Raw genomic sequence first — 23,965 nt, forward strand, 5'->3', positions numbered from 1 at the left:
TCCCCTGACGTCTCCTTCTTAAAAGTATGTTTGTAAACAACTTCTGTGTCACTTGCCAGGCAGAAGTGTAATGCAGGGATATTTATAATCACGAGTCAGGGCTTTTCATATTTTATCACCGGGCAGATCATCACAGTAGGGTGAGTAAGTATACTTACTCACCCTACTGTGATGATCTATAGCCTCATCTTTGATGAATGACCAAGTTTCTATAATCAAACTGCGTTTCCTCTCTTTGCATTTAGAAGAAATGAAATGAGAGTATGATCAGTGTGGGGCATCTTTAGATCAATGATTAACTCGGTACATCTCAGCCTTACTGTGAGTGATTGATTTTCATTCACACAGTGGGAAACTGCGTGTTTGCTGCTAGAGTTATTCACAAAGAGACAAAACACTGACAGATCCCATAAAAAATCAAGCTATTGAATAATTTCTCTAAAAAATGGGAATTTATTCTGGTTTTATAGATAGAACACTATTCAGGTTACATAATCTGCACTGTACTCAGATAGGAGTAGTGATGTATCGGTCGCGAACGAAACAGCTCTTAGAGCCGGGTCTTTGAGTGAACGACGCGAGCCGGCTCCTTATCGCAGGCCATGGTTTTTTTCCCCTTTCTCTCACCCTCTCTCTCGCACTATTTTCCGCTTCACTCCGCATGCGAGCCTTGTGCTTTGCGTTGGGAAGAGGGGGGACTCGCAGTAGCACAGGAACAGAGCTGAGGGAGAGACAGAGAAAGAGCGCCAGGGACAACAACGTCACATTAGAAAGGTATAGTAATCATCCACAACTATTTTCAGTTGCAGATGATAAAGGATTCAGAAAGTTTATTCATGCAGGCCCATATGACAGAGAATATGCATCTTCTTTTTGTTTTTATATTTTAATTTATATTTAATTGTGTTGTGGTTTGCAGTGTTTTGTGTTGTTTCACTTTAAATTTGTTTAAAAGGAAAAAGCTGAAAATTTAAATAGTTAAAAGTTGAAATGTGAATAGTTGGTTTTTGTATTATATGATTTATTTATTACATTTTATGTGGAGTGAATAAATAAAAGTATATTTACAGTGGCCCCTAGAGACAAAGCACATACAAACTTCAAAACACGTACAAACCCTGAAGCACGTAAAAACTCCATAGCACGTACAAAAGACAACAGAAGTGCTCCAGGATGCTACGTGCAGTGTTGAGCTTTTGTTATTTAGTGGCTACACAAGCCAGCAAGTACCAACGACCGGATTTGGTGTGTGGTAGTAACAGGTAAATGAACTTTTAAAAAAAAGATTATTTGAATATATATGTGTGCTTGTGTTTTTCTGGGCAAAGAGGTCTCTAAAGGCAGCCAACTCTTCCCCTGCTCTTTAGTAAAATTTATCTTTGACATTTTCAAAACTTGTGTCCTTTTGTGCATAATTTTATATTATTGTTAATAATAAATTAATTAAAGCAACAAAACAGCCTGAAGAGCCGGTTCAGAGCCGACTCTTTTTAGTGAGCCGAGCTGAAAGAGCCGGTTCTCTAAAAAGAGACGGAAATCCCATCACTAGATAGGACCTCCATAATCCAACGAGACAGCTCGTTTTGCACTGTATGATCTCCGGGGCTCTTATTTTGTCTAGGTCTGATTTTCAGCCATCGTGAAACTGCAGTGACATCTGGTGGTGGAATCTCACAGTTGCGGCTGATCTTTGCTCAGCAATACAACAGTCCCAAAACAAAATCTCACCTCAGTTGTATTTTGAACTGAACTGTAATCTACATCAGCAAGTACAATTTAAGGAGGGCGCTCTCAATATATCGCCTTTGCTTTCATTTCCAGAGTACCCAGAGGGAACCCACGCAAAGACGGGGAGAACATACAAACTCCACACAAAAAGACCCTGGCCGGGTGGTGGAATTGAACTCAGGACCTTATTGCTGCATCATCATCATCATCATCATCATCATCATCATCATCATCATCATCATCATCATCATCAGTAGTAGTAGTATTAGTAGGTTCAAGGTTCTTTATTTGTCACATGCATAGTTATACAAGTATAACACACAGTGTAACCTGACACGCTCCTCGACTTGTGCAAAAAGGGGGGGGGGGGGGGGAATAGAGGAAGAACATTATATATATAATATATACATTAGTTGAATGTGCGGTAGTAGCATACATGCAGTATTATTATTTCCAAATCACACAGTTAAGCAGCTGCTCCCAGGCAGACCGCAGGTGTCCAATAAGGCTATCTGTGAGTTGATTTGCCTCCATAGATCAGTAGCAAAGTAATCCAAACATGCTGAGACGTTCACACCTCTGGTGCCCCGTTTAACATGATCAGCAAATGGATAAACATAACGTGTGTGCAGCTGCATGTGTCTGTTGACTCTTGTGCTGCTAACCAAGGCTTGGCCCCAGCAGAGGTGTTAAAAGTGAGACCTTCAGGACATGAGAAGATGTCAGCGTTCCCACACTCATGCTTGGGATACCAAGGCTCTCCATTTGTACAGCGTATTCAGTCATGCAAACCGTCCATCCATCACTGAACATGACACCGAATAAAAACAATGCATATTGTATTTATTAGAAATAAATTACATATTCGTTCTCTGCTTACATATTTACATGAATCAATATTTGTTCCTGATAAAATACTGCATATAAACTTGAAAATACAACTAGTATTTCATAAAACACACAAATCCGACTTACTCATTACATTTTTACTACTTTTTACTACTTTGATTGCAACTTCCAAAAAATAAAAAATCATAGTGACAAGTGACAATTCACTGAGTTACTCAAGCTACAAGACAAATCTGGCAAATAGTCTGAAACAAACATGTGTGAGTTTTTTTCATGTTAGCTGTGATTTGGTATTTCTATGTTATGTTACCTTTTTAGCTTCATGTCCATTTATTTGCATATTCATGAGCATGCTTGAGCTGACCTGTATGATCTATTATCTATTATCACTCAAAGTCACATCCAAGTAGCTCAATTCTCATGGTGATGGAGGTCATCCAGCTTTTGGGGATGACTCGGATAAAGCGGGAGAAAATGGGAGGGTAGATGTAGTTCCTGGCGTGGCCGTTGTTATTTGTATTTCCCACAAAAACCTGGATTTGATGTGAGCAGAGAGACAGGAATTGTTTACAATCACTTCTTTACTTCACTCAGTGAAAACACAAGTTTACTTGCTCAACATGTTGGACGGCTCACCTTGGCAGGCTCATCCTCACTATCCGTGTACTCTTTCCACTCTATCCCATTGTCACTGTACTGCAAAATGTAGGACATGACATACATCTCCTTCCCCAGAGACTTGGCTCCCTGGGTTATGACACCTGTGATCTTTTTAATCTGAGGCAGTTCTACCTGAAGCCACTGGTCCATGTTGTTATACTGAGAAGGAGAAGAAACAAGAGAGGCAATCAGGAAAAATCTGAATGCTAATGAACTGGCAAATTCTCAAGGGTTTTTAAGTGTTGTAGGTGTACTGGTTTTTACGCGATGCTCACATTAAATCTGAATGCACTTCTGTTTTATCTATCACGGCAATATTAGGACATTTACCATAGCCCGCCATGCGTTGACGGCACCTTGTCTGTTGAGGCGTGCGAGTGATGGTTTCCAGGGTCCATTGTACCAGCTAGTGGCTGTAGAGCTGGCTGTGATGTAAATGTCCCCTATAGCTTCACTTTCCATCCCAAGAGGCACTGAGCAGCCTGAGGCAGGAGATCAGAAATGTTCAGGACCTTTCACTTGATCATAACATACACTTTTAAAATTTTCACAGCATCCCTTACAGCCAGTTTAAAGTCTTATGCATTTAGTCTGGGGTTTGAAATGCACAGTGTCCAAACCTTTTTTTTATTTTTTTTTTTACTAAAATCGTTGTTACTGTACCGGCTTACCATCAAGCTCACAGCCAAAGTACTCCATGCGGACTGTTGCCATGTTGTACCATTCAATGGGGTGAAGCCTAATGAATCGTCCAATCACGGGAGGGAAGAAAATATTTGTCTTTGTCCCATAGGCTTCCTGGTTACCAGTGAATACCTGGTAAGAGAGGATAAGACACAAAGTGAGAGAATTAGATAGCTGCTCCCAAGCTTGTCCAGTTTGTAGGTCTCTGCATTAAAGAAAGGAAGTGATCAAACTTCCCCCCCACCTTTCTAAAGCCTTCGCTGTCGCCTTTATAAAAGATCCACTTCCGGCGGTCGTTGCTGTAGGAGATCAAATATTTGACCACATACTGGGAATAGAACATTTGCTTGGCTCCCTGAGTTGCCACCTGGCTGATCACAACTGGCCGCTGGAAGTCTACCTGTGTAGGGGAAAGTAGATATTAAGGCACAGTGTCAAACATAAGGCCCGCTAAAGCCTCCAGTCCGTCCCACTGGATGTCTTCAGAAAAGAAATTTTGGACTTTTAATTGTATTTTCAGAAGTTTCACAGCTTTTCCTGCTGATAAAGATGTCCCCCATGGTCATCCCTACTTAAACAAAGTTATTCAGTTATAGATTTCTGTAATTTTACACATTTACTCTTTAAAATTTAAGACTTGTGATGACAGATTTCTTTCTGTTAAAATAGTTTGTATATGAGATATACAGTGGGGCAAAAAAGTATTTAGTCAGCCACCGATTGTGCAAGTTCCCCCACTTAAAATGATGACAGAGGTCAGTAATTTGCACCAGAGGTACACTTCAACTGTGAGAGACAGAATGTGAAAAAAAAATCCATGAATCCACATGGTAGGATTTGTAAAGAATTTATTCGTAAATCAGGGTGGAAAATAAGTATTTGGTCACCTCAAACAAGGAAAATCTCTGGCTCTCACAGACCTGTAACGTCTTCTGTAAGAAGCTTTTCTGTCCCCCACTCGTTACCTGTATGAATGGCACCTGTTTGAACTCATCATCTGTATAAAAGACACCTGTCCACAGCCTCAAACAGTCAGACTCCAAACTCCGCCATGGCCAAGACCAAAGAGCTTTCGAAGGACACCAGGAAAAGTATTGTAGACCTGCACCAGACTGGGAAGAGTGAATCTACAATAGGCAAGCAGCTTGGTGTGAAAAAATCAACTGTGGGAGCAATCATCAGAAAATGGAAGACATACAAGACCACTGATAATCTCCCTCGATCTGGGGCTCCACGCAAGATCTCATCCCGTGGGGTCAAAATGATCATGAGAACGGTGAGCAAAGATCCCAGAACCACACGGGGGGACCTGGTGAATGACCTGCAGAGAGCTGGGACCAAAGTAACAAAGGTCACCATCAGTAACACACTACAACGGCAGGGAATCAAATCCCGCAGTGCCAGACGTGTTCCGCTGCTGAAGCCAGTGCATGTCCAGGCCCGTCTGAAGTTTGCCAGAGAGCACATGGATGATACAGCAGAGGATTGGGAGAATGTCATGTGGTCAGATGAAACCAAAGTAGAACTTTTTGGTATAAACTCAACTCGTCGTGTTTGGAGGAAGAAGAATACTGAGTTGCATCCCAAGAACACCATACCTACTGTGAAGCATGGGGGTGGAAACATCATGCTATGGGGCTGTTTTTCTGCCAAGGGGACAGGACGACTGATCCGTGTTAAGGACAGAATGAATGGGGCCATGTATCGTGAGATTTTGAGCCAAAACCTCCTTCCATCAGTGAGTACTTTGAAGATGAAACGAGGCTGGGTCTTCCAACATGACAATGATCCAAAACACACCGCCCGGGCAACAAAGGAGTGGCTCCATAAGAAGCATTTGAAAGTCCTGGAGTGGCCTAGCCAGTCTCCAGACCTCAACCCCATAGAAAATCTGTGGCGGGAGTTGAAAGTCCGTGTTGCTCGGCGACAGCCCCAAAACATCACTGCTCTCGAGAAGATCTGCATGGAGGAATGGGCCAAAATACCAGCTACTGTGTGCAAACCTGGTAAAGACCTATAGTAAACGTTTGACCTCTGTTATTGCCAACAAAGGTTATGTTACAAAGTATTGAGTTGTATTTTTGTTATTGACCAAATACTTATTTTCCACCCTGATTTACGAATAAATTCTTTACAAATCCTACCATGTGGATTCATGGATTTTTTTTTCACATTCTGTCTCTCACAGTTGAAGTGTACCTCTGGTGCAAATTACTGACCTCTGTCATCATTTTAGGTGGGGGAACTTGCACAATCGGTGGCTGACTAAATACTTTTTTGCCCCACTGTATAAGGAATTAAATGTGCAGTTAAACTTCTGTTCAATGGCAGAAAGGGCAGTTTTGCTGGTCTGCCCCACATAAGATCAAAGTGGATCAAAAAGGAGTTTTGATCCACGTATTTGGCCTTTGACACTTCTACACACTGGACAGGTAAAATTTGTGCAAATATTTTGTGCGGTAAAAATATTTTTAAGACCCACATTTTCTTAATGCAGTTGTTCACACCAACTGAGTCATTTCGCCTGATGAAACTTGCAGCATTTAATTTTCAGATAAAGATAGATTTTTAAATTTTTTCCATATGAACAATAAATGTGACAAATCAAACTGCTGCATTTGGTGACAGGTGCGCTCATAGCGCACCGAAATCGAGTATACAGTGATAATAGTTAAATAATAGCAGAGGTGCCAAAAGTACAGACTTTACTTAAGTAGAGGTATGGATAGCTGGGTTAAAAATACTCCAGTAGAAGTACTGAAGCAACTTCTTTACTCAAGTAAAAGTGAAAATATGCACTCAAAGTAAGAAAACAAACTGTAGGTCTTTGATTCTACTAACCATTTTTGTCCAAAGGTAACTGAGGCTTGTGCTATATTAATATAATAATAAAATAATGTTAGTACATGAGAATTTAATTTTAAATGCTAATTCTAATGAATATACTTAGCTTGAACATGTTATGTAGGACACATGAAGTGAAAGAGAATTAAAAACAAACAAACACACTATTTTCTGTTGCCTACATTGTCGAGGGTGCCTCCACAGATAAACAATAAAATGAGTGCAGTCAAGGGTTACAGTCGGATTCAGTGGGATACATCAAGGAAACTCTAAGATCTGTGCAGAGTCTAAGCGTTGGGAAAAGAATCACAACTTACATTAATTTCTAACGTGAGCTCCAGTAGGTTTTCTTTGTGTACATGCTGTAATCAGCTGACCAGCTGCTCTTTGTGGATTCACACAACTGAACATGATATAAGCAGTTTCACAAGCTATCTTGGCTGATGTCTATCCCCTACACTGACACTACACTTTTTATACGGTGTTTATAATAGATAGTATAAAGCTGGAATTCAGTTAATTAATATAAGCATCATTGACTTAAATGCAAATTCATCTCTGCTGCACTTGTAACCTAACACTGACCATGAGCAGCACAGCCACTATGCACCAGACGCACACAGTGTTTTAATAAAGAATTCGCCGCAGTACTAAAACTAACCTGTTTACCCAGTATTTTCATGCAACATTTGAAGAACATAAAGTTTGTGTAGGTTTGTTTGTTTTGCAAGACATTTCACAATATGATAATACATAATTTATCAAAACACACCATATACAAATCAAATATGTGATTAGAATTATGACATTGAATACAAGCTTTAAAGTTGCAGTTTATCAAGCGTCACTGAGCAGTCTTTATCTTTAAATCTAACCTCTCTTTTTCTTACCCACTCCTGTTTGTGTTCCTACATCTTTCTCCATCTCTGAGTGAACTCATGTCACACAATTTTCTCTCCCTGTAAAATACAGCAGCTGGACCTTTAGCTAGCAGGAGCACTGTTGTGCCAAGGTAGTTATACTTGGCGTTGGGAGTGCACAACACCATTCCACTTTAACCCCAGATGATAAACGCTACAGATGACACAGCTGAACCTAATGTAACCTATCCCAAACCTAAGCTGTTTTGAAAATGGAAGTACAGCTAGTCATTTAAAGATCTAGGGAGTAAAAGTAAAAAGTTGTCAGAAAAAGAAATTCTCAAGTACAGATACCTGAAAATTGTAGTTAAGTACAGTAACAAAGTATTTGTACTTCATTACTTCCAACCTCTGACTATTTTACCTAAGACATAATTTCTCTGCCTCTTCAGATGTGGTCCCAACTTTGCCAACAAGAGCTCAAACTGCCCCGCTCACATCCTGAAACATGTACAAGCAGTCGTAAAACAGCTTCAATTCCTGGATTTCAAACCATGGAGTTCTCCCTGCTGCTGCCTTCTTGTGAGAAGTGGATGAACCCAGAATCTCTCTGTCTTCCCTTTCTGGTTTAGAAACATCAGGACCAGCTACTTTTTTCAGTCCAGTGTTGGAGGAAAATTATTTTTTGTGAGGACAAATGCTTTCAGTGTGTATATGTTAAACAACAAGTTTGCATCTGAAAAATGTGGAATTTCGTGTCTTTTTTTTGCATCGCATCTGGTATGTAAACAACTGTATTTGCATGGTAAGCATGGGAGTGTAGGTTATCACATCTACACCACATTACCTGAATAAAGCTGTTGTTCTTGTCTGTGCTCCATGCATTGTATTTACCCTGATTGTTCAATCTGGCAAGATGGGGCTCCCAGTATCCTTAAAAGACAGAAAAAATTACAGACCTTTACCATGCAATAATTTCCCAGGTCCTCTGACAAGATACCGAACTGCCGATTGCCTCCGATGTATCCATCAGAGTGTGATTGGTCAAAGTGCAGAAAATAACGCGGGACAGGGGTGAATGCAGCTTGTGGTATAAGAAGTGCATTGAGTCCACAGTAAAAGTCCTTTTTATGAAAGTTGTCGGATATGGTGGTGGATTTGGAGACACAACTGGTGAAAAGAAAGATTTCTGTGATAGTTGGTGCTAGAGCATCTGTTCAAGACTGTTCCACCTGTAGATATAATGTAGAAGTTGGACTTCTAGCTTGGCTTTAGTTTTTATTAATATTTTTAAATGCCCTGGGCTTGTTTTATTGTAAATAAATCATGTTATTTGCTACTCTTGAGTTTTGTACTCCTTGGCTATCACTGCCCTTTTAGTGTTTTAGTTGATCTCCACCCAATGGAAAAGGACCTCCCTCTTCCTTCTCCTTTTCCTGCATTACATAAAGGCAATGACCTTGATTACCCTTCTAGTTTTAGTCCAGGTAACAACAACATCAGTAGATCAGTAGTGATTCGTGATGTACTGTGAGTTAAGTAGTACCGAAGTGTATTTGTTGCTAAAATAAATTATTGCAGACAAGAGGTAGTATAGCTACCTCTAGTTTTGATTGCTGTGATCTCTCCATCCTTCACACTGCCCGATTCTAGACCCAGTGGACGATAGCAGTCTTGGGGACACACGAGAAATATTTCAGTATTAAAATGTAAGACATATAAAACATGTCAAAATGGGTAGAAAATCATGTTGTAAATGCAGCAGAGTGATAGTTTTATATTTGCACCATTATCCAGAACCAAAAAGAGTGTCTGCATGCCCTTCTGTTGGCTAAGGCCAACTTCTGTCTCCAGCTGCCAGAGGCCAGGTTTGGATGGATACATCTCCAGGGTAGCAAAACCCCCTGCGAACACAGTTCATCACACGGACTCACTTGAAACTTTTCTCTCTGCTGCTACAGCTGACAATCCAAATCCTGCAGACTGTGAATTCTAATGTTTAAAATGTGGTGAAGAAGGTGTTACTCTAAGTTTACATATCATTCTCACCAGGCAGCAGTGGGTAGACAGCCTGTCTGTAGCTGGTGCTCTTCTTGTGTATAAATGTCTGCCCATGAAAGTGGACACTATGAAAATCATTGGGAGAACCCAAGTTGATGAGATGCCAGGTCACAAGCTGGTTGGTGTACATCCTCAGGCCCTTCAGGCTGTGTATAATTCCATTGATTGCTAAAAAAACCAAGACATTTTTATATAATTCTGTTTTTGTCTCTAATAGGTGCATGGTATAGAAGGCACTAAAAGTAATGCATTACAATGGAACTTTAGGTTCTCCTTGGACGTGTGATCCATGATTCTCCTTCGCCTTTTTCTTTGCATTATCTCAGAGTTCTTCTCATAGTACCAGCTCCGTGACTCATCAAAAGTCATGAAAAGTAGTGTGAATTCTCTCCTATCTGTTAATTTCGTGTCCAAGGTTCCCTCTCGACACACCAGCAAAGGCCCAATCAAGCCTGAGTGGATATCCCTTTCCTAAGAGAAAGCGCACATGTGAGGTTCAATATTATTTTAAATAAATCATTACTTTGTTTTTGTTTTATTGAAGATATAACTTAAACCACAGAAAATTCTCTGCATCTCTCTTTTTTATAACAAGTATTAATTATTATACTCACAGGATTTACGCCTGAATAGTAGGCCCAGGTTCGGCAGACAGACTCTTCTGGTTTTGGCCCAACTGTATGCCCGACTTGCCACAAATAAGTAAAGGTGCTATTGGGTTTAACCTCATTGTCATATTGGAACCAGTAATGGGATTCATCCTCATAGGAGAGGCCTTCTGTCCGCTTGGTATAGGACACCCCATTGGGGTGTATTGAATATGGACGGTTGGCATTGTTCCTGAACACCACCTACGAGACAGTGACACACATTCTGCATTTTGGAAAGATGGAGTGTTAGGGTTGGGGTAATAAACTTTTTTTGGAAAACGCTCTTTTTGATTATCTTGCTGAGAGTTAGATTAGGAGCTCTGACCTTTAAACCAGGATAAAGGACACATAGTGAGTCTATTAGCTTAGTGAAGGTAATTGGTTAGATGGATCTTGGTTGCTTTAGACAGAATATATAAATATTGAGAAAGTAAAGGCAGCTGGCTTATGTCGGGTTAGTCTTACCATGATGCTTTGTCCAACCTCCGCTTTGATGACCGGCCCCAGGATGCCGAGATGCTCGTCTATCTCCCCACGGATGTCGGGTGTGGTGAAGCTACTATCCAAGTAACCTCGAAAGACTACCTTGGTGAACTTAGTTTCTTGGCTGAGTAGTTCATGCTTTTCTTGCCTCCTGTTTAAATAACAGGATGATGCTTTAGCTGACATGTTCTTGATTTCCTGTAAATCAGCATTCAGGTGTTATATTAGTCTTTTAAATTTTCACAACTCTGAGCTTACCTGTGTCCATACCCTGCATAATCCCATTCGACCTCCTCTGCAGCAATGAAATAAGTCTTGACATTGGGGCCTGACATTTTTAAGTAATATTTTGTGGTCTCGTCAAGGTCAAGGTTCTTGATATCATCAGCGACGCTGTAAGGGTCTTTGTACATCACGTACTCGTATTCATCCTGTTCTTCTAGCGCTAGGTGATCTGGTTCTCCCCCAGGAATATAAAGCTCATAGTCGCTGAAATCAGGCCGAGGCACACCAATAACAACGGGCATGTCAATGACGTGGTCCTCAGTCAAGACGGGCTTTGGTGAGTGAGGCCGTGACCCACGAGGAGTCATTCCTGGATTAAATCCACGAGGAGAGAATGGTAAACCACTCCGGGCCTGAGGCTTGTATTCCTTTCTTTTCCTTGTTTTCATGCCATGTCCCTTCTCTGGTCTCTGTCGACGGTTCACAACCCTGACTTTCTTTTTTGGAGGCAGTGTTGTTTGAGGGGTTTCCTTCTCAAAGTGTTTCTTCAACTGGTCTGGAAGTTCCTCAGGTATCATTTGGTAAGTTCCTTCGTAGGTCCAGTTGTGACCTTGTATTTTGACCAAACTGGTTTTAATAGCCTCTGTATTGTTTTCCTTAAGGAAGATGATCACTTCTTCACTGCTCTCTGAGAAACCTAGCTCTTCAGAACTGAGGGACTGGTTACCTGAAACTGTAGTCTGATTAGAAAGACTTTCCAAAGATGTGTTGGTCAACTTGTCAAAGAGACTTGAGATATTCTCCTCACGCCCCATACTGCTCATCACTGATAGAGCTGATCTGGATGCATCCCCTGTGACATTTTGCTCATTCTCAAGCAAAATCTGGGTTACATTTTTATAGCTGGAATTAGTTGGAGTAGTCACAACTTCAAGGTTAATTTGAAGTCCATACTCTAGCTCTCCTGAGCTCAAAAAAGTGTTATTGTCACTGGTTTTATTTTCTGTCCTTTTAGTCAACTCCAAGATGGTTAAGTTGTTCCTTTTAATGTTGCTGCTGACTTCTTCAGCATCTACCTCTAGAACTGACAATGAATGGTTTGTTCTCTCTGCTGACGTGTTGCCATACTTTACTGCAGTGTTAGTCTCGTCTTCCCGTTTTGTATTTTCCAGCAGAGTGTCAGCTGATAAATTGCTGTTTAGGCTACTGTTGAAATTGTTAATGCTCGGCTTTGACAGAGGCACAGAGTAAGAGAACACATCCCCTCTAGTGTATTTCTCCTCAGAGTCCTGTACAACCTCTTCAATAGAAGTGTGGTTATCAGTGGTCAGTGTTACATTTATTCTTTCCCTTTCTAAACTGTTACTTGAATTTCCTGATAGTACTGCAGTGAGATTGGTCGGCTCTTGCAATGCTACGTTAGGTCTGGTAGTCTCTGATGACAAACTGCCATTTCTAGTTGTACTGGAATCCTTTTGTGACACATTGTGGCTATTCAAACCAGTTAGGTTCTCTGTTTGATACAGAGTGGAACTCTCTAAAACTGACTGTGTCAATGGTGTACTGCTGTTCAGTATATGTGTTGTATTCTCACTTGTGCTTTGTTTCTGCAAATTACCTATTGTAATATTCAGGACTTTCAAAATAAGAAACCACACTTCAGTTAATGCATCTGAGTTTATAGTGGAGGTCTCGGGTTTACTCTTTATCTCTGTGAAATTAAGGGTGCTGTTCATATCTTTTTCAAGGACATCAACAACATCGTAATCCAGGAAAGAGAGGTCCAAGTTCTCCATATCTGAGTCAGCAGACTGGTTCTTGAGAGACCTGAGATTCAATTCTTCTGCAAACATTTGTGTGTAGATATCTGGCTCCAGTGATGGGTTTTTATCTGGATCTACCTTCTCTTTCTCTTCTTTTTCTTTGATTTCCTCCAAGCTAGGGGGCTTCCACACAGTAAACTCACTTTTTGGCAATGAATCTTCGTACTCATACTGGTAGTCACGGAAGCACTCAGCATCCCGAAACTTAACACGCATTCCGTTAGTTGTCTCGTGGGAATTCAGGGAAGCAAGAAGCCAGACACCTGGTTTAAAAGAGACACAAAAAACATCAGTGATAAAACTATGGAGTGTGCATCTGTTTCGGATGGTGGCAGTGACTGGTTAATTACATGGACTATATAGGATGGATATGGGAAATGTTACGTTACACTTATGAAGTTTCGTGAAGTCATGAAACATTTTTGTTCTCACCATCAACCCACCAGCCTGGGGTGCCTCTAAACATGAAACCAAAGGACACTATCTTTGATAAATCGTGAGCATATCCTCACCTTTACAACTTTGTACAAAATGAACTTCTTGTATATTAACTATGATCTGTAATGTAACAATTAGGGCCATAAACTCATCAGAAAAGCATTTATTTAGGGCACAAAAAAGAGCGCTGAGGGTTCTGTTTCCATAGACTTCTGTGCAACTGCACTGGTTTTAATTTTAACACCAGAGCTATTGCATCTATGAATCTACACTTAATATCATGCAGTTCAATAAAGTGTTACTTTCAATGTCTTTCTGAAGGTAAAAAATATCCTGGCAAATAATTATCTGGATGTTAAGAATCTGACATAATATGAGCACTGTCAGTCCTTACTGACCAGTGTTGAGCATGTTCATAGTGATGGTCTCTCCAGTCATGGGGTAGAGGCTTAGGAAGTCCTCTGTTCTTTCATTCAGCTCAAATGTGTGGCCGTAGAAAGTAGCTGTCTGGATGTAGTCCTGTGCGCCAATGCTGGACACGTGCCATGTTGCAACCTCACCACTGCAGAAGCCCAAGGGTGGGTCGTCCTTAAAGATGTAACCGTTGACAGCTGTAAGGTAATTCATGACAGTTAGTTGACTGCAGCCAGGTAAATGCAAGGCCAATATGTTATATGAACCTTAATTAGCTCAAGGAAAAACTCACTGTGCTTGATATTGGACTTATAAAATTCTGGGTCTTCCCTGTTGACTTTAGATTGATTACAATATTGGCGAATGTTATCCTCTAGATACCAACTCTTGTTCTCATCAAAGACCGCAAACATCGCATGCTGCTCTTTGTCTGCTTTCAGCTGTAGACAAAAAGAAAGACATGTACTCCTCTTCACACCATCAGCTTCTATATCAACAGCAAATACATCTCAGTCTTATAGTTTTTGGGCTTGCAGGTATTTTGGTCATCATCAAATTATTCGACAAATTAAAACAACATTCATTAAAATCTTTTTCAATAGTTGTTAACTAAACATAAACTAAAAAATGATAACTAACTGAACAAGATTGTGTGCTCACAAACTAAGTTTAGTTTTACTCTTTGCCTGGTTCTGGCGGAGGTTTCTTCTTCCTCTGCACTGGCGCCAAAGTGCTTGCTCGGAGGACATCTGATTGTTGGGCCTTTCTCTGTAGGTTCTTACCTTACAATATAACTCGCCTTGAGACAACTGTTGTTGTGATTTGGTGCTATATGAATAAAACTGGACTGAATTCAACTTAAATAAGTGAACTTGAAAAACTATATGAAACCAAACTTAATTCAAAATACCACTTAAATATGAAGACTGAGGCCTTTCTGTGTGGAGTCTGGACGCAAACCAAATAACACTGAAAGCAGCATTTATTATTTATTTTTTATTTTTGCTGCCCAGTGTCTAGCAGCTGTTTTTCTTACCTGCACATTCCTGACATTGAGGGACTGACTCTTGCAGATGAGCATTGGTCCAATCAGTCCAGAGGCGATGTCCCGTGGTGTGTTCACCGCACTGTGATAAAGTCGTGTCAGACATCTGGAATCTCCCTCCAAAGGCTCATCCTCTTCGACCACTTTCCACACATAGGTGTGTGTCTCACCTGGCTGGACACCATGAGAATGGTTTCCTGGAAACCATAATACAAAAACTCCATCAAATATATGTCAACTTTTAAAATAAGCAAACTAAAGTGGGCTGTTCAGCCTTAAAACGTTTGCTTTAAATGGGATGAGAAATGAGTACCTCCTTTTGGGTAGTTGACTCCTTCTTGGGACTTCTCTATTGTCAGTCCATGCGGGTAGATACTGTAGGGTCTGGAGGCCATGTTCTTAAAAACAATCTGTAACAGCAGTAAGGGTACATGAGGACAAACAGTCTGTAATCACTGTGAAATAATTACACAATCCCTGCAGTCCACTTTAGTGAGACACACACAAGATACTTGTCTTAGCTCTGTGTTTATTGATTTGAAATACCACTGACTGTCTGGATAAAGTGTTGACTTTCAACTCAAAAGTACATCTATTTCCTGTCTTTGAGAGATAGGTTTTGAATTTTTGAACGTAGTTAAATAATATTCTGTTTTAAATCATTTAGTGAAGACTGTTGATGCCTAAATAATTGTCATTTTATTGCCTGTCAGTGCACGTTGGTGACCCTCCAAACCAGGTTCCCTCAGCCAGAACTAAGAGTGAGACTGCTTTGAAAGTAAAGCATTTGCAGCATGGTACTTTTAAGCTGTTTTTTCCTAAATATGTTTTGAGTTATGTGGCTCGTGTGATCATGTAGAGTGATATGAATAATAATTGAACTCATAATATGCTAAGTGACTATAATTTGGCTTCAATACATGTTCTCTCACCGTGATAATGTCTCTGATTTGCGCTCTGATCACTGGGCCCAAAATACCCAGCTCATTTTTCCTCTGCTTGTTCTCTGATTTTTCAGTGAACGTCTCATCTTTGTACTGAGTGTACACTGCCTTCTTGTACTTCCCACCTATGCGTGTTGGTGACTGACTCAGGTACTGGCGCTTGAAGTCCCTACACAAAAAAAATGAGAAATTTTCTATATCAGTTCATGTCGGCACATTTGCAGTTTTAATCTTTCATAAACAAAAAAATACCTAAAATGTTTTAAAATATAGTCTGCTTACTCATCAATATGGTCTTGCTTGGTAGGCGCATAGTCCCAGAAAATTTCCTCAGCAGCGATGTAGTATTTCCACTCCCTGCTTCGTCGTTGTTCTGCATAGCTCACCCACCGCTGTGGTTTTTCAAATCCTTTACAATTTATCACATCCACAAAAGCGTGCATGCTAGCTGCAATGATAGGAATGAATTTTTACTGTCAGTTTAACTACACAGGTGAATACTTTTCTACTCTGGTTAATGTAGAGAAACACTTACCTTCTATGTGCTTGACGGTGTGTGAGGAGAGCAGCCAGCGTCCTGTGTGGACAGCCACCATTCTGGCAGTGATGGAGGAACCAGTGATGAGCCCGACTGATGACACTTTATGCCCAGCATGTTCCAGTACTTGCCCGTTCATATGCACTGAGAATACCTCTGGCTCTGAGCTCATACCCACCAGATGTACACTCACAGGGGCATAGGTGCACATGCTGACATCTGGAAGGAAAAGAGGAAACTCTGAGTCTCTTTATGGTTTTTACATTGTCAATATTGACAATATTGACATGACAGTCAATATTTTTCCTTTACACCGACATACACACCCTAGCATTTACCACTCAATTCCATCAGCAATGTCACTGTTCCTGAAAATACAGTTGTGGCCAAAAGTTCTGGCAATGGCACAAAGGTCTTTTGGTACACTTTGCAACTTGCAGCTTTTGAATGATTAAATCTTTGTGATTGTTCTTCAGTTTATCATAGAAACCTGTCAATAATAATTTCATTAAAAACAAAAGCAGCATGAAATGAATGAAAAACTTTGTGCCAATGTCAAAACTTTTTGTACAACTCACTGTATAAACCCCAGCTGTCAGAGAAATGGAGTGAACTGTAGCTAAAGATTAATGAATCTCATGGAAATGTGAATCAGAGATGCCAGTGTAAATAATTGTTTAGTATACATCAGAGGAGAACAGAAAAAACAACTGTGAAATTCTGGGCTGCTTCTGGGGTCTGTATTTAACGTAACAATTTAGTCCATATATATATATATATATATATATATATATATATATATATATATATATATATATATATATAACACACACACCCAGCACGCCCCTGCGGGCGGTTTATCCTTCAAGCTCGGGTCCTCTACCAGAGGCCTGGGAGCTTGAGGGTCCTGCGCAGTATCTTAGCTGTTCCCAGGACTGCGCTCTTCTGGACAGAGATCTCCGATGTTATTCCCGGGATCTGCTGGAGCCACTCACCTAGCTTGGGAGTCACCGCACCTAGTGCTCCGATTACCACTGGGACCACCGTTACCTTCACCCTCCACATCCTCTCGAGCTCTTCTCTGAGCCCTTGGTATTTCTCCAGCTTCTCGTGTTCCTTCTTCCTGATATTGCTGTCATTCGGAACCGCTACATCGATCACTACGGCCGTCTTCTTCTGTTTGTCTACCACCACTATGTCCGGTTGGTTAGCCACCACCATTTTGTCCGTCTGTATCTGGAAGTCCCACAGGATCTTAGCTCGGTCATTCTCCACCACCCTTGGGGGCATCTCCCATTTTGACCTCGGGACTTCCAGATTATACTCGGCACAGATGTTCCTGTACACTATGCCGGCCACTTGGTTATGGCGTTCCATGTATGCCTTGCCTGCTAGCATCTTGCACCCTGCTGTTATGTGCTGGATTGTCTCAGGGGCAACTTTACACAACCTGTACCTGGGGTCTTGCCTGGTGTGATAGACCCCAGCCTCTATGGATCTTGTGCTCAGAGCTTGTTCTTGTGCTGCCATGATTCGTGCCTCTGTGCTGTCTTTCAGTCCAGCTTTGTCCAGCCACTGGTAGGATTTCTGGATATCAGCCACCTCCTCTATCTGCCGGTGGTACATACCGTGCAGGGGCCTGTCCTTCCATGATGGTTCCTCGTCTCCCTCCTCTTTCTTGGGTTTCTGCTGCCTGAGGTATTCACTGAGCACTCGGTCAGTTGGGGCCATCTTCCCAATGTATTCTTGGATGTTCCTTGTCTCATCCTGGACTGTGGTGCTGACACTCACCAGTCCCCGGCCCCCTTCCTTCCGCTTAGCGTACAGCCTCAGGGTGCTGGACTTGGGGTGAAACCCTCCATGCATGGTAAGGAGCTTTCTTGTCTTTATGTCAGTGGCTTCTATCTCCTCCTTTGGCCAGCCTAAGGAGGAGACCCCTGCTGGGGTACCGTGATCAGGTACCCCAGCAGGGTACCTGATCACGGGCAGGGCGTACGTGTTGATGGCCCGGATCTTGTTCTTACCATTCAGCTGACTCCTCAGGACTTGCCTGACCCTCTGCAGGTACTTGGTGGTTGCAGCTTTTCTAGCGGCCTCTTCATGGTTCCCATTCGCCTGCGGGATCCCCAGGTACTTGTAACTGTCCTCTATGTCTGCAATGTTGCCTTCTGGTAGTTCAATCCCCTCAGTTCTGACTACCTTCCCTCTCTTTGTTACCATCCGACTACACTTCTCCAGTCCGAATGACATTCCAATGTCATTGCTGTATAGCCTGGTAGTGTGGATCAGGGAATCGATGTCTCGTTCACTCTTGGCATACAGCTTGATGTCATCCATGTACAGGAGGTGGCTGACAACTGCTCCGTTCCGTAGTCGGTATCCGTAGCCAGTCTTGTTAATGATCTCACTGAGGGGGTTCAGGCCTATGCAGAACCGCAGTGGGGACAGAGCATCTCCTTGGTAGATCCCGCACTTGATGGTGACTTGTGCTATGGGCTTGGAGTTGGCCTCTAGTGTTGTACGCCACATCCCCATTGAGTTCCTGATGAAGGCTCTTAGGGTCCCATTGATCTTGTACAATTCTAAGCATTCCAGTATCCAGCTGTGGGGCATTGAGTCATAGGCCTTCTTGTAATCAATCCAGGCAGTGCACAGGTTGGTCAGCCTGGTCTTGCAGTCTCGGCTGACTGTTCTGTCTACCAGTAGCTGTGGTTTTGCGCCTCTGGTATTCTTGCAGTCAGCTTCTTTAGCCAGTAGGCGTGAACCATGTCGGGCCCTGGTGCTGTCCAACTCTTCATACTGGAGACCCTTTCTTGGATATCTGCCACTGTGATGGTTACTGGACCCTGTTCAGGGAGGTCGCTGTGGTCTGCCCTCAGATCCACTAGCCACTGAGCATTGCCGTTATGGGTTGCGTCCTTCTCCCATATGCTCTTCCAGTATTGCTCCGTCTCCAGCCTTGGTGGTGCTGTTCTCTTATTGTTCCCTTGCCACTGAGAGTACACCTTTGCTGGTTCTGTGGAGAACAGCTGGTTTATTCTCCTGCCTTCTATCTCTCTGGTGTACCTCCTCAAGCGGCTGGCCAAGGCTATGAGTCTTTGCTTGGCAGTTTCCAAGGCCTCAGGTATGGACAGCTTGCTGTATTTCTTATGCACCTTCTTTGTCGCACCTTTCTGCAACTCCGTTAGTTGGCTAACCTCCCTCTGTGCTACTTTGATCTTGCCCTCTAGCCTCCTTCTCCATGGAGGGTACTGCCCCTTGTGGCTGTTCAACTTGTAGCCAAGCATCTCACTGATCACTGCTGCTGTATTGTAGATCAGCTTGTTAGTGTCGGTAATCGTGGTTGTAGGTATCGTCCGTAGTGCTGCATTAACATCATCTAGCAGACCTTAACCCGTAGTCGGTTATATATATATATATATATATATATATATATATATATATATATATATATATATATATATATATATATATATATATATATATAGTTTTCATTGTTTTGCTATTGAATACTTCATTATTGTATTGTATTATTGTAGAATCCATATATTAAAAAAGGCTAGCTTTTAGATCCCTTAGTGACAAATAACTGAGTGTTATACAGACTTACCTGGCAGAGATCCGTTTGTATATCCATTGATAGTATATTTCACATGGTTGTCTGAGGTATAGCCGCTAGGCTCGTATTTGCTCCTGCTCTCATCAAAAACCCCGAAAAGAAATACATACTCGTGGTGGATGCCAGCCTGCTGCCCTGATTCATCTAGACTGCCTGCCCAGAGAGAAAGAAAAAAAGAGAGCGTTCAAAATTCTAAAAGCAGTGTAAAAAAACACAAAAAGCACCAACACATTTTCATAGTTACCTTGCTTGCAGATGAGCAAAGTGCCAATGAGGCCAGAGTTGTAGTCTTTGACCACATTTTGATGGGAGATGTAGGTGTAGGTAAGACAGGTGGGGTCATTTTTCTGAGGAGCAACATCTGACGTCACCTCCCAGTAGTAAACGTGCTCACTGTTTGGAAGTACTTTGTCGTCCTCTTTCTCTTTTTGTGACGTGTTGTCAAAGTAGTAGGCTCCTGTGAAGAAAGGAGATAACTACTCCGAATTACAGATAAATAATATCATGATGGCAAAATTAACAAAATGCCACTGGTGTGCAGCAACTACAACTAAAAAATAAACTAAAACTAGATGTGAAAAAAACAACAACATTTTAGTTAACTAAAATAAAATAAAAACCAGCCTTTTGAAAAAGAAATTCAAAATAATTTAAATGATCTTGTAAACTTGGAAAACTAACTAAAATGAAATTAAAATATATAGAGAAAATCTCCTTAGTTGCACTGATGTCATGTTCACAAGACTTTCAAAAGTTTCTGTTTTGTTACTGTCATGGTCCTGGGTCAGTGAACCGGTGTTTTATATTTTGTGTTATCATGATTTACTACAGTTAGCGTTTTGGTTTCTGTTTTGTATTTCTAGCTCCTTAAGTTTTCTAGTAGTTCTTGGGTTTTGTTCCTGTGCCCCTCACGTTTAGTGTGGATTTTGTTCTGTCTTCATGTTTATTTTCTTGTTCCCCAGTCAGTCGTGTCTCATGTCGCTCCTGTCCCGGTGCTCCGTGTTCCCTCTGTTCAGTATCAAATCCATGCCTCTGTGCATCTCGTGTGTTTCCTGTTTTATTTTGATAGTCCCTGTCTTGTGTTCAGTGTTTTGAGTTTTTACATCTGATGAGTTCCAGCTGTGTTTCCACCTTTTCCCCCATCCTCTCGTTTCCTATGTGTGTATTTTAGTTCTCAGTCTTCCCCTGCTTGTTATTGCGTTGTCCTCTCACAATACTGTGTTTTCCTCCGTGTTCCTAGCCGTTCCCGAGTTCCTGGTTCGTTTTCTTGTGTTCTAGTTGAAGTTTGTAGTTTCCAGTTTCTAGTTTAGTTTTGTGTTTAATGTTAGTTTTTACACCCTAAATAAAACTGCCTCCTTTAGTTCGCTCTTTCGTTGTCTGCAGTATGTGGAAGTCTGAGAAGATTTAGAGCTTTTTTTTATAACCAGCTTTAAACAGTTTACAAAGATAATAGAGACTCTCCTGCATGGTTTTCTTACATTTTTGTGTTTCCTGTGTACTCTGACTTTTGTATTAAGAGCAAATTAAGGAACACTTTGCCTCAATTTCCTAAGTTCACTTTAATTCCCGTAAGTCTCAGAGAGTGATTTCCTAAGGCTTAGCAGTTCTTCCTGTTGGACTTCAGAACTGTCTGCTTTGATAATCTGCCTGCCTGGTTAATATTTTAGAAGAAGTCAAACAGATTTGTTTGTTGTATTGGCTAATGTTGTGTAATTATTACAATAAGGGACATCACAAGCACTCACAGTGACATTATGAGGCAGACTATGTTATGAAGTAGTGGTACTGTTGTTTTAAGGATAGCAGCATCTTTTGCATTCATCTGTTAGCAGCTGGGTTAATACGCACTCACCCTCAGACTGTTTCCCATAAGCCACACCGTGTGGGCTGATGCTATACGGGCTGGTGGCCATGTTTCTGAAAGTTACAACAATCGTCTCCCCTTCTTCTGCCCTCAGCGTGGGACCAAGGAGACCTGCAGAGAAGTTTATTTATGTGGAATCATGTCGTTTCAAAGGCTTTAGTTCATCACAGGGACACACTCGGATAAACACAGACTGACTCATCACTCTTTCTCTTTAACTGTTGACTTGCACAGCAACTTGACCGTAAACATTTGCAATAAAATGAAAGTAACCTTCTTCTTTGTAAATACAGCTTTATATTTTTTTCTTGCTTTCTGGGAAAGGAATTATTCTGTGACTGTTATTTCACTATCCTGCAAATGAATATATGCTTTGGCACCACATAAGAGGTGGAAGGGAGAAAGTCCAACCTTTTAATTCAGTTCCTTCAGAGAAAAATTAGCAAAAGTGGTAGCTGCTTATCCATTAATATGCACTCGGAGTGATACATTAAATGAATAATAATAACCTAATGTGTCCTAAAGTAAAAAGAGTGCATTTGATAGCGACTGTCTGTGTTTTTTTCCCACTGCGTGACACCAGGGCACCTTAAAAGCTCCTCAACACTGGTTCATTAAGTCTCTAATATACATGCATGTACATGGTAACTGCTTTCTGGGACCGTTATTGGTAAATACACCCCTCTATCTCACAGGTTAGTTAATGTGCAGACAGCGCAAGTGTTACTTAAAAATTTAAACCAGACATACGGTGTGTTCATGTAAACCGCATGAAGCATTTACCTAACCACGATGGATGAGTCTTAGCCTGTCTGAAGCCTTTCTCATATTCCCGAAAGACCACTTTCTTATAGGTGGGTCCAGACCTAAGGAAGGGTGGAAAAACACAAAACATTACTCATTGTGCACACATAAGAAAATCCCCACAATACTTACACAATGGTGCATAGAGTCTAAGATGCGAAATTTACTGATTTAACATGGTGTGACTACTGATTTCATAATAAAACGGATTTTTAAAAATACAATAATAAAGTTACCAGATGCAAAAAAACAAAAGACAAAAAAGCATTCCAGTTACTCTTTATCAAAGTTTGAAGTGCTGTCCTACCCGTTGCCAGAGTATTTCCAATCTATCTCCACAGCAGCAATGTAGTAATGTCTCTCCTTAGGCTGAGGCTGGTTTGCTTTGACCTGGTGGGCAGTCAGAAGAACCAGGACAGGTAGGAGCCAGCGAGCTCCAGTCCGGACACGGAGCCTCATACTTATGATCAGAGAGTGTGCTCTCTTCTACAACTCAAGAACGTGGGAGCTGACAGACAGTCTGCTGTGTCCTTTATCTGCCACTGACACACGTACACATACCCACACTTGCTAGTTCAAACATTATGTCCCAGGGCAATGAACTGCGCCTCTGCATATTTTTCTTCCCTTTTGCAACTGGAAACATATGTGCGTTGCTGTGAGTCATGCCCGAAGGGTGTTGATGGTGGGAATGAGTGTTGAAATTCTGATCATAAATTTCTCTGGCCTAAGAATGTTCCAGAAAACCACTCTTAAAAACATGCCATAATTTCAGGGAAGCATTACTGTAAGTGTAATAGGTGTGGCCACACGTCATTCTGGTTTACCCCAATTTCACGCAGTTGAAATACTATTAAATGTAGCCTAAACTCATATCTGGACATTCACTTAGTGTTTACCAGTTTATTATTATTTTTAAGTAAGATGTGACTTAAAGTATCACATTTACATAAAACAAAGACAAAAAAAATCTATTGAGGCTACGTCCACACGTACACGGGTATTTTTGGAAACGGAGATTTTCCGTTTTCGTTTTAAAAAATAATCCCGTCCACACGTAAACGCAGAAATGAAGGAAAACGCTGCTATGAACATGCCAAAGCAACAGGTGGCGATATATTCCTAACCGTGCAGAAATGTTGGCCAATCAGAAGTCTAGAAGCCTCGGTGGGAAAAAGTAAACAAAGCTGGGGCATTGAAGCAGAACTGAGTCGTATGTGTGGAGGGACAGTAACTGTGTGTGTATATGTAAGCATTCAAACACTGCAGAGAGTAAAATTAACAGTAACAGTATTGTAGAAATTCATTTCACCGAAACAATAACGTGGCGCACAGTGTGACGTCAAAAAAATGCGCACACCTTTGACGCTGGATTTTCTCAGTTTTTCTCATCCATGTGTAAATGCAAAAACGGAGTTTTCGAAAATATCCA

The 23,965-nt window shown here is 41.3% G+C and overlaps 1 protein-coding gene and 1 long non-coding RNA gene across 2 annotated transcripts; one reads left to right on the forward strand and one right to left on the reverse strand.

Annotated features, from left to right (window-relative positions):
- Nucleotides 1-642: 642 nt before the first annotated feature.
- On the forward strand, nt 643-8,321 carry LOC308409558. The gene is made up of 3 exons (XR_013974022.1): nt 643-774; nt 1,822-1,996; nt 8,078-8,321. It is a non-coding gene; the product is annotated as an uncharacterized lncRNA (long non-coding RNA).
- Nucleotides 2,389-22,590, reverse strand: f5 (coagulation factor V). Its single transcript, XM_080902377.1, has 24 exons — nt 22,513-22,590; nt 21,718-21,840; nt 20,110-20,322; nt 19,857-20,018; nt 16,244-16,465; nt 15,991-16,156; nt 15,697-15,877; nt 15,078-15,174; nt 14,756-14,961; nt 14,012-14,159; nt 13,704-13,916; nt 11,078-13,130; nt 10,802-10,970; nt 10,301-10,537; nt 9,941-10,157; nt 9,675-9,854; nt 9,413-9,529; nt 9,227-9,298; nt 8,473-8,558; nt 4,166-4,321; nt 3,909-4,053; nt 3,568-3,719; nt 3,214-3,396; nt 2,389-3,110 (listed from the first exon to the last, which is right to left on the reverse strand). The coding sequence occupies exons 2-24, from the start codon at nt 21,776-21,778 to the stop codon at nt 2,964-2,966; spliced, it is 5,583 nt and encodes a 1,860-aa protein (XP_080758503.1). The 5' UTR covers nt 21,779-21,840; nt 22,513-22,590; the 3' UTR covers nt 2,389-2,963.
- Between the last annotated feature and the right edge of the window lie 1,375 nt (nt 22,591-23,965).

Source organism: Rhamphochromis sp. 'chilingali' (assembly GCF_963969265.1).
Source record: "Rhamphochromis sp. 'chilingali' genome assembly, chromosome: 14".
In the NCBI taxonomy this organism is placed as follows: Eukaryota; Metazoa; Chordata; class Actinopteri; order Cichliformes; family Cichlidae; genus Rhamphochromis; species Rhamphochromis sp. 'chilingali'.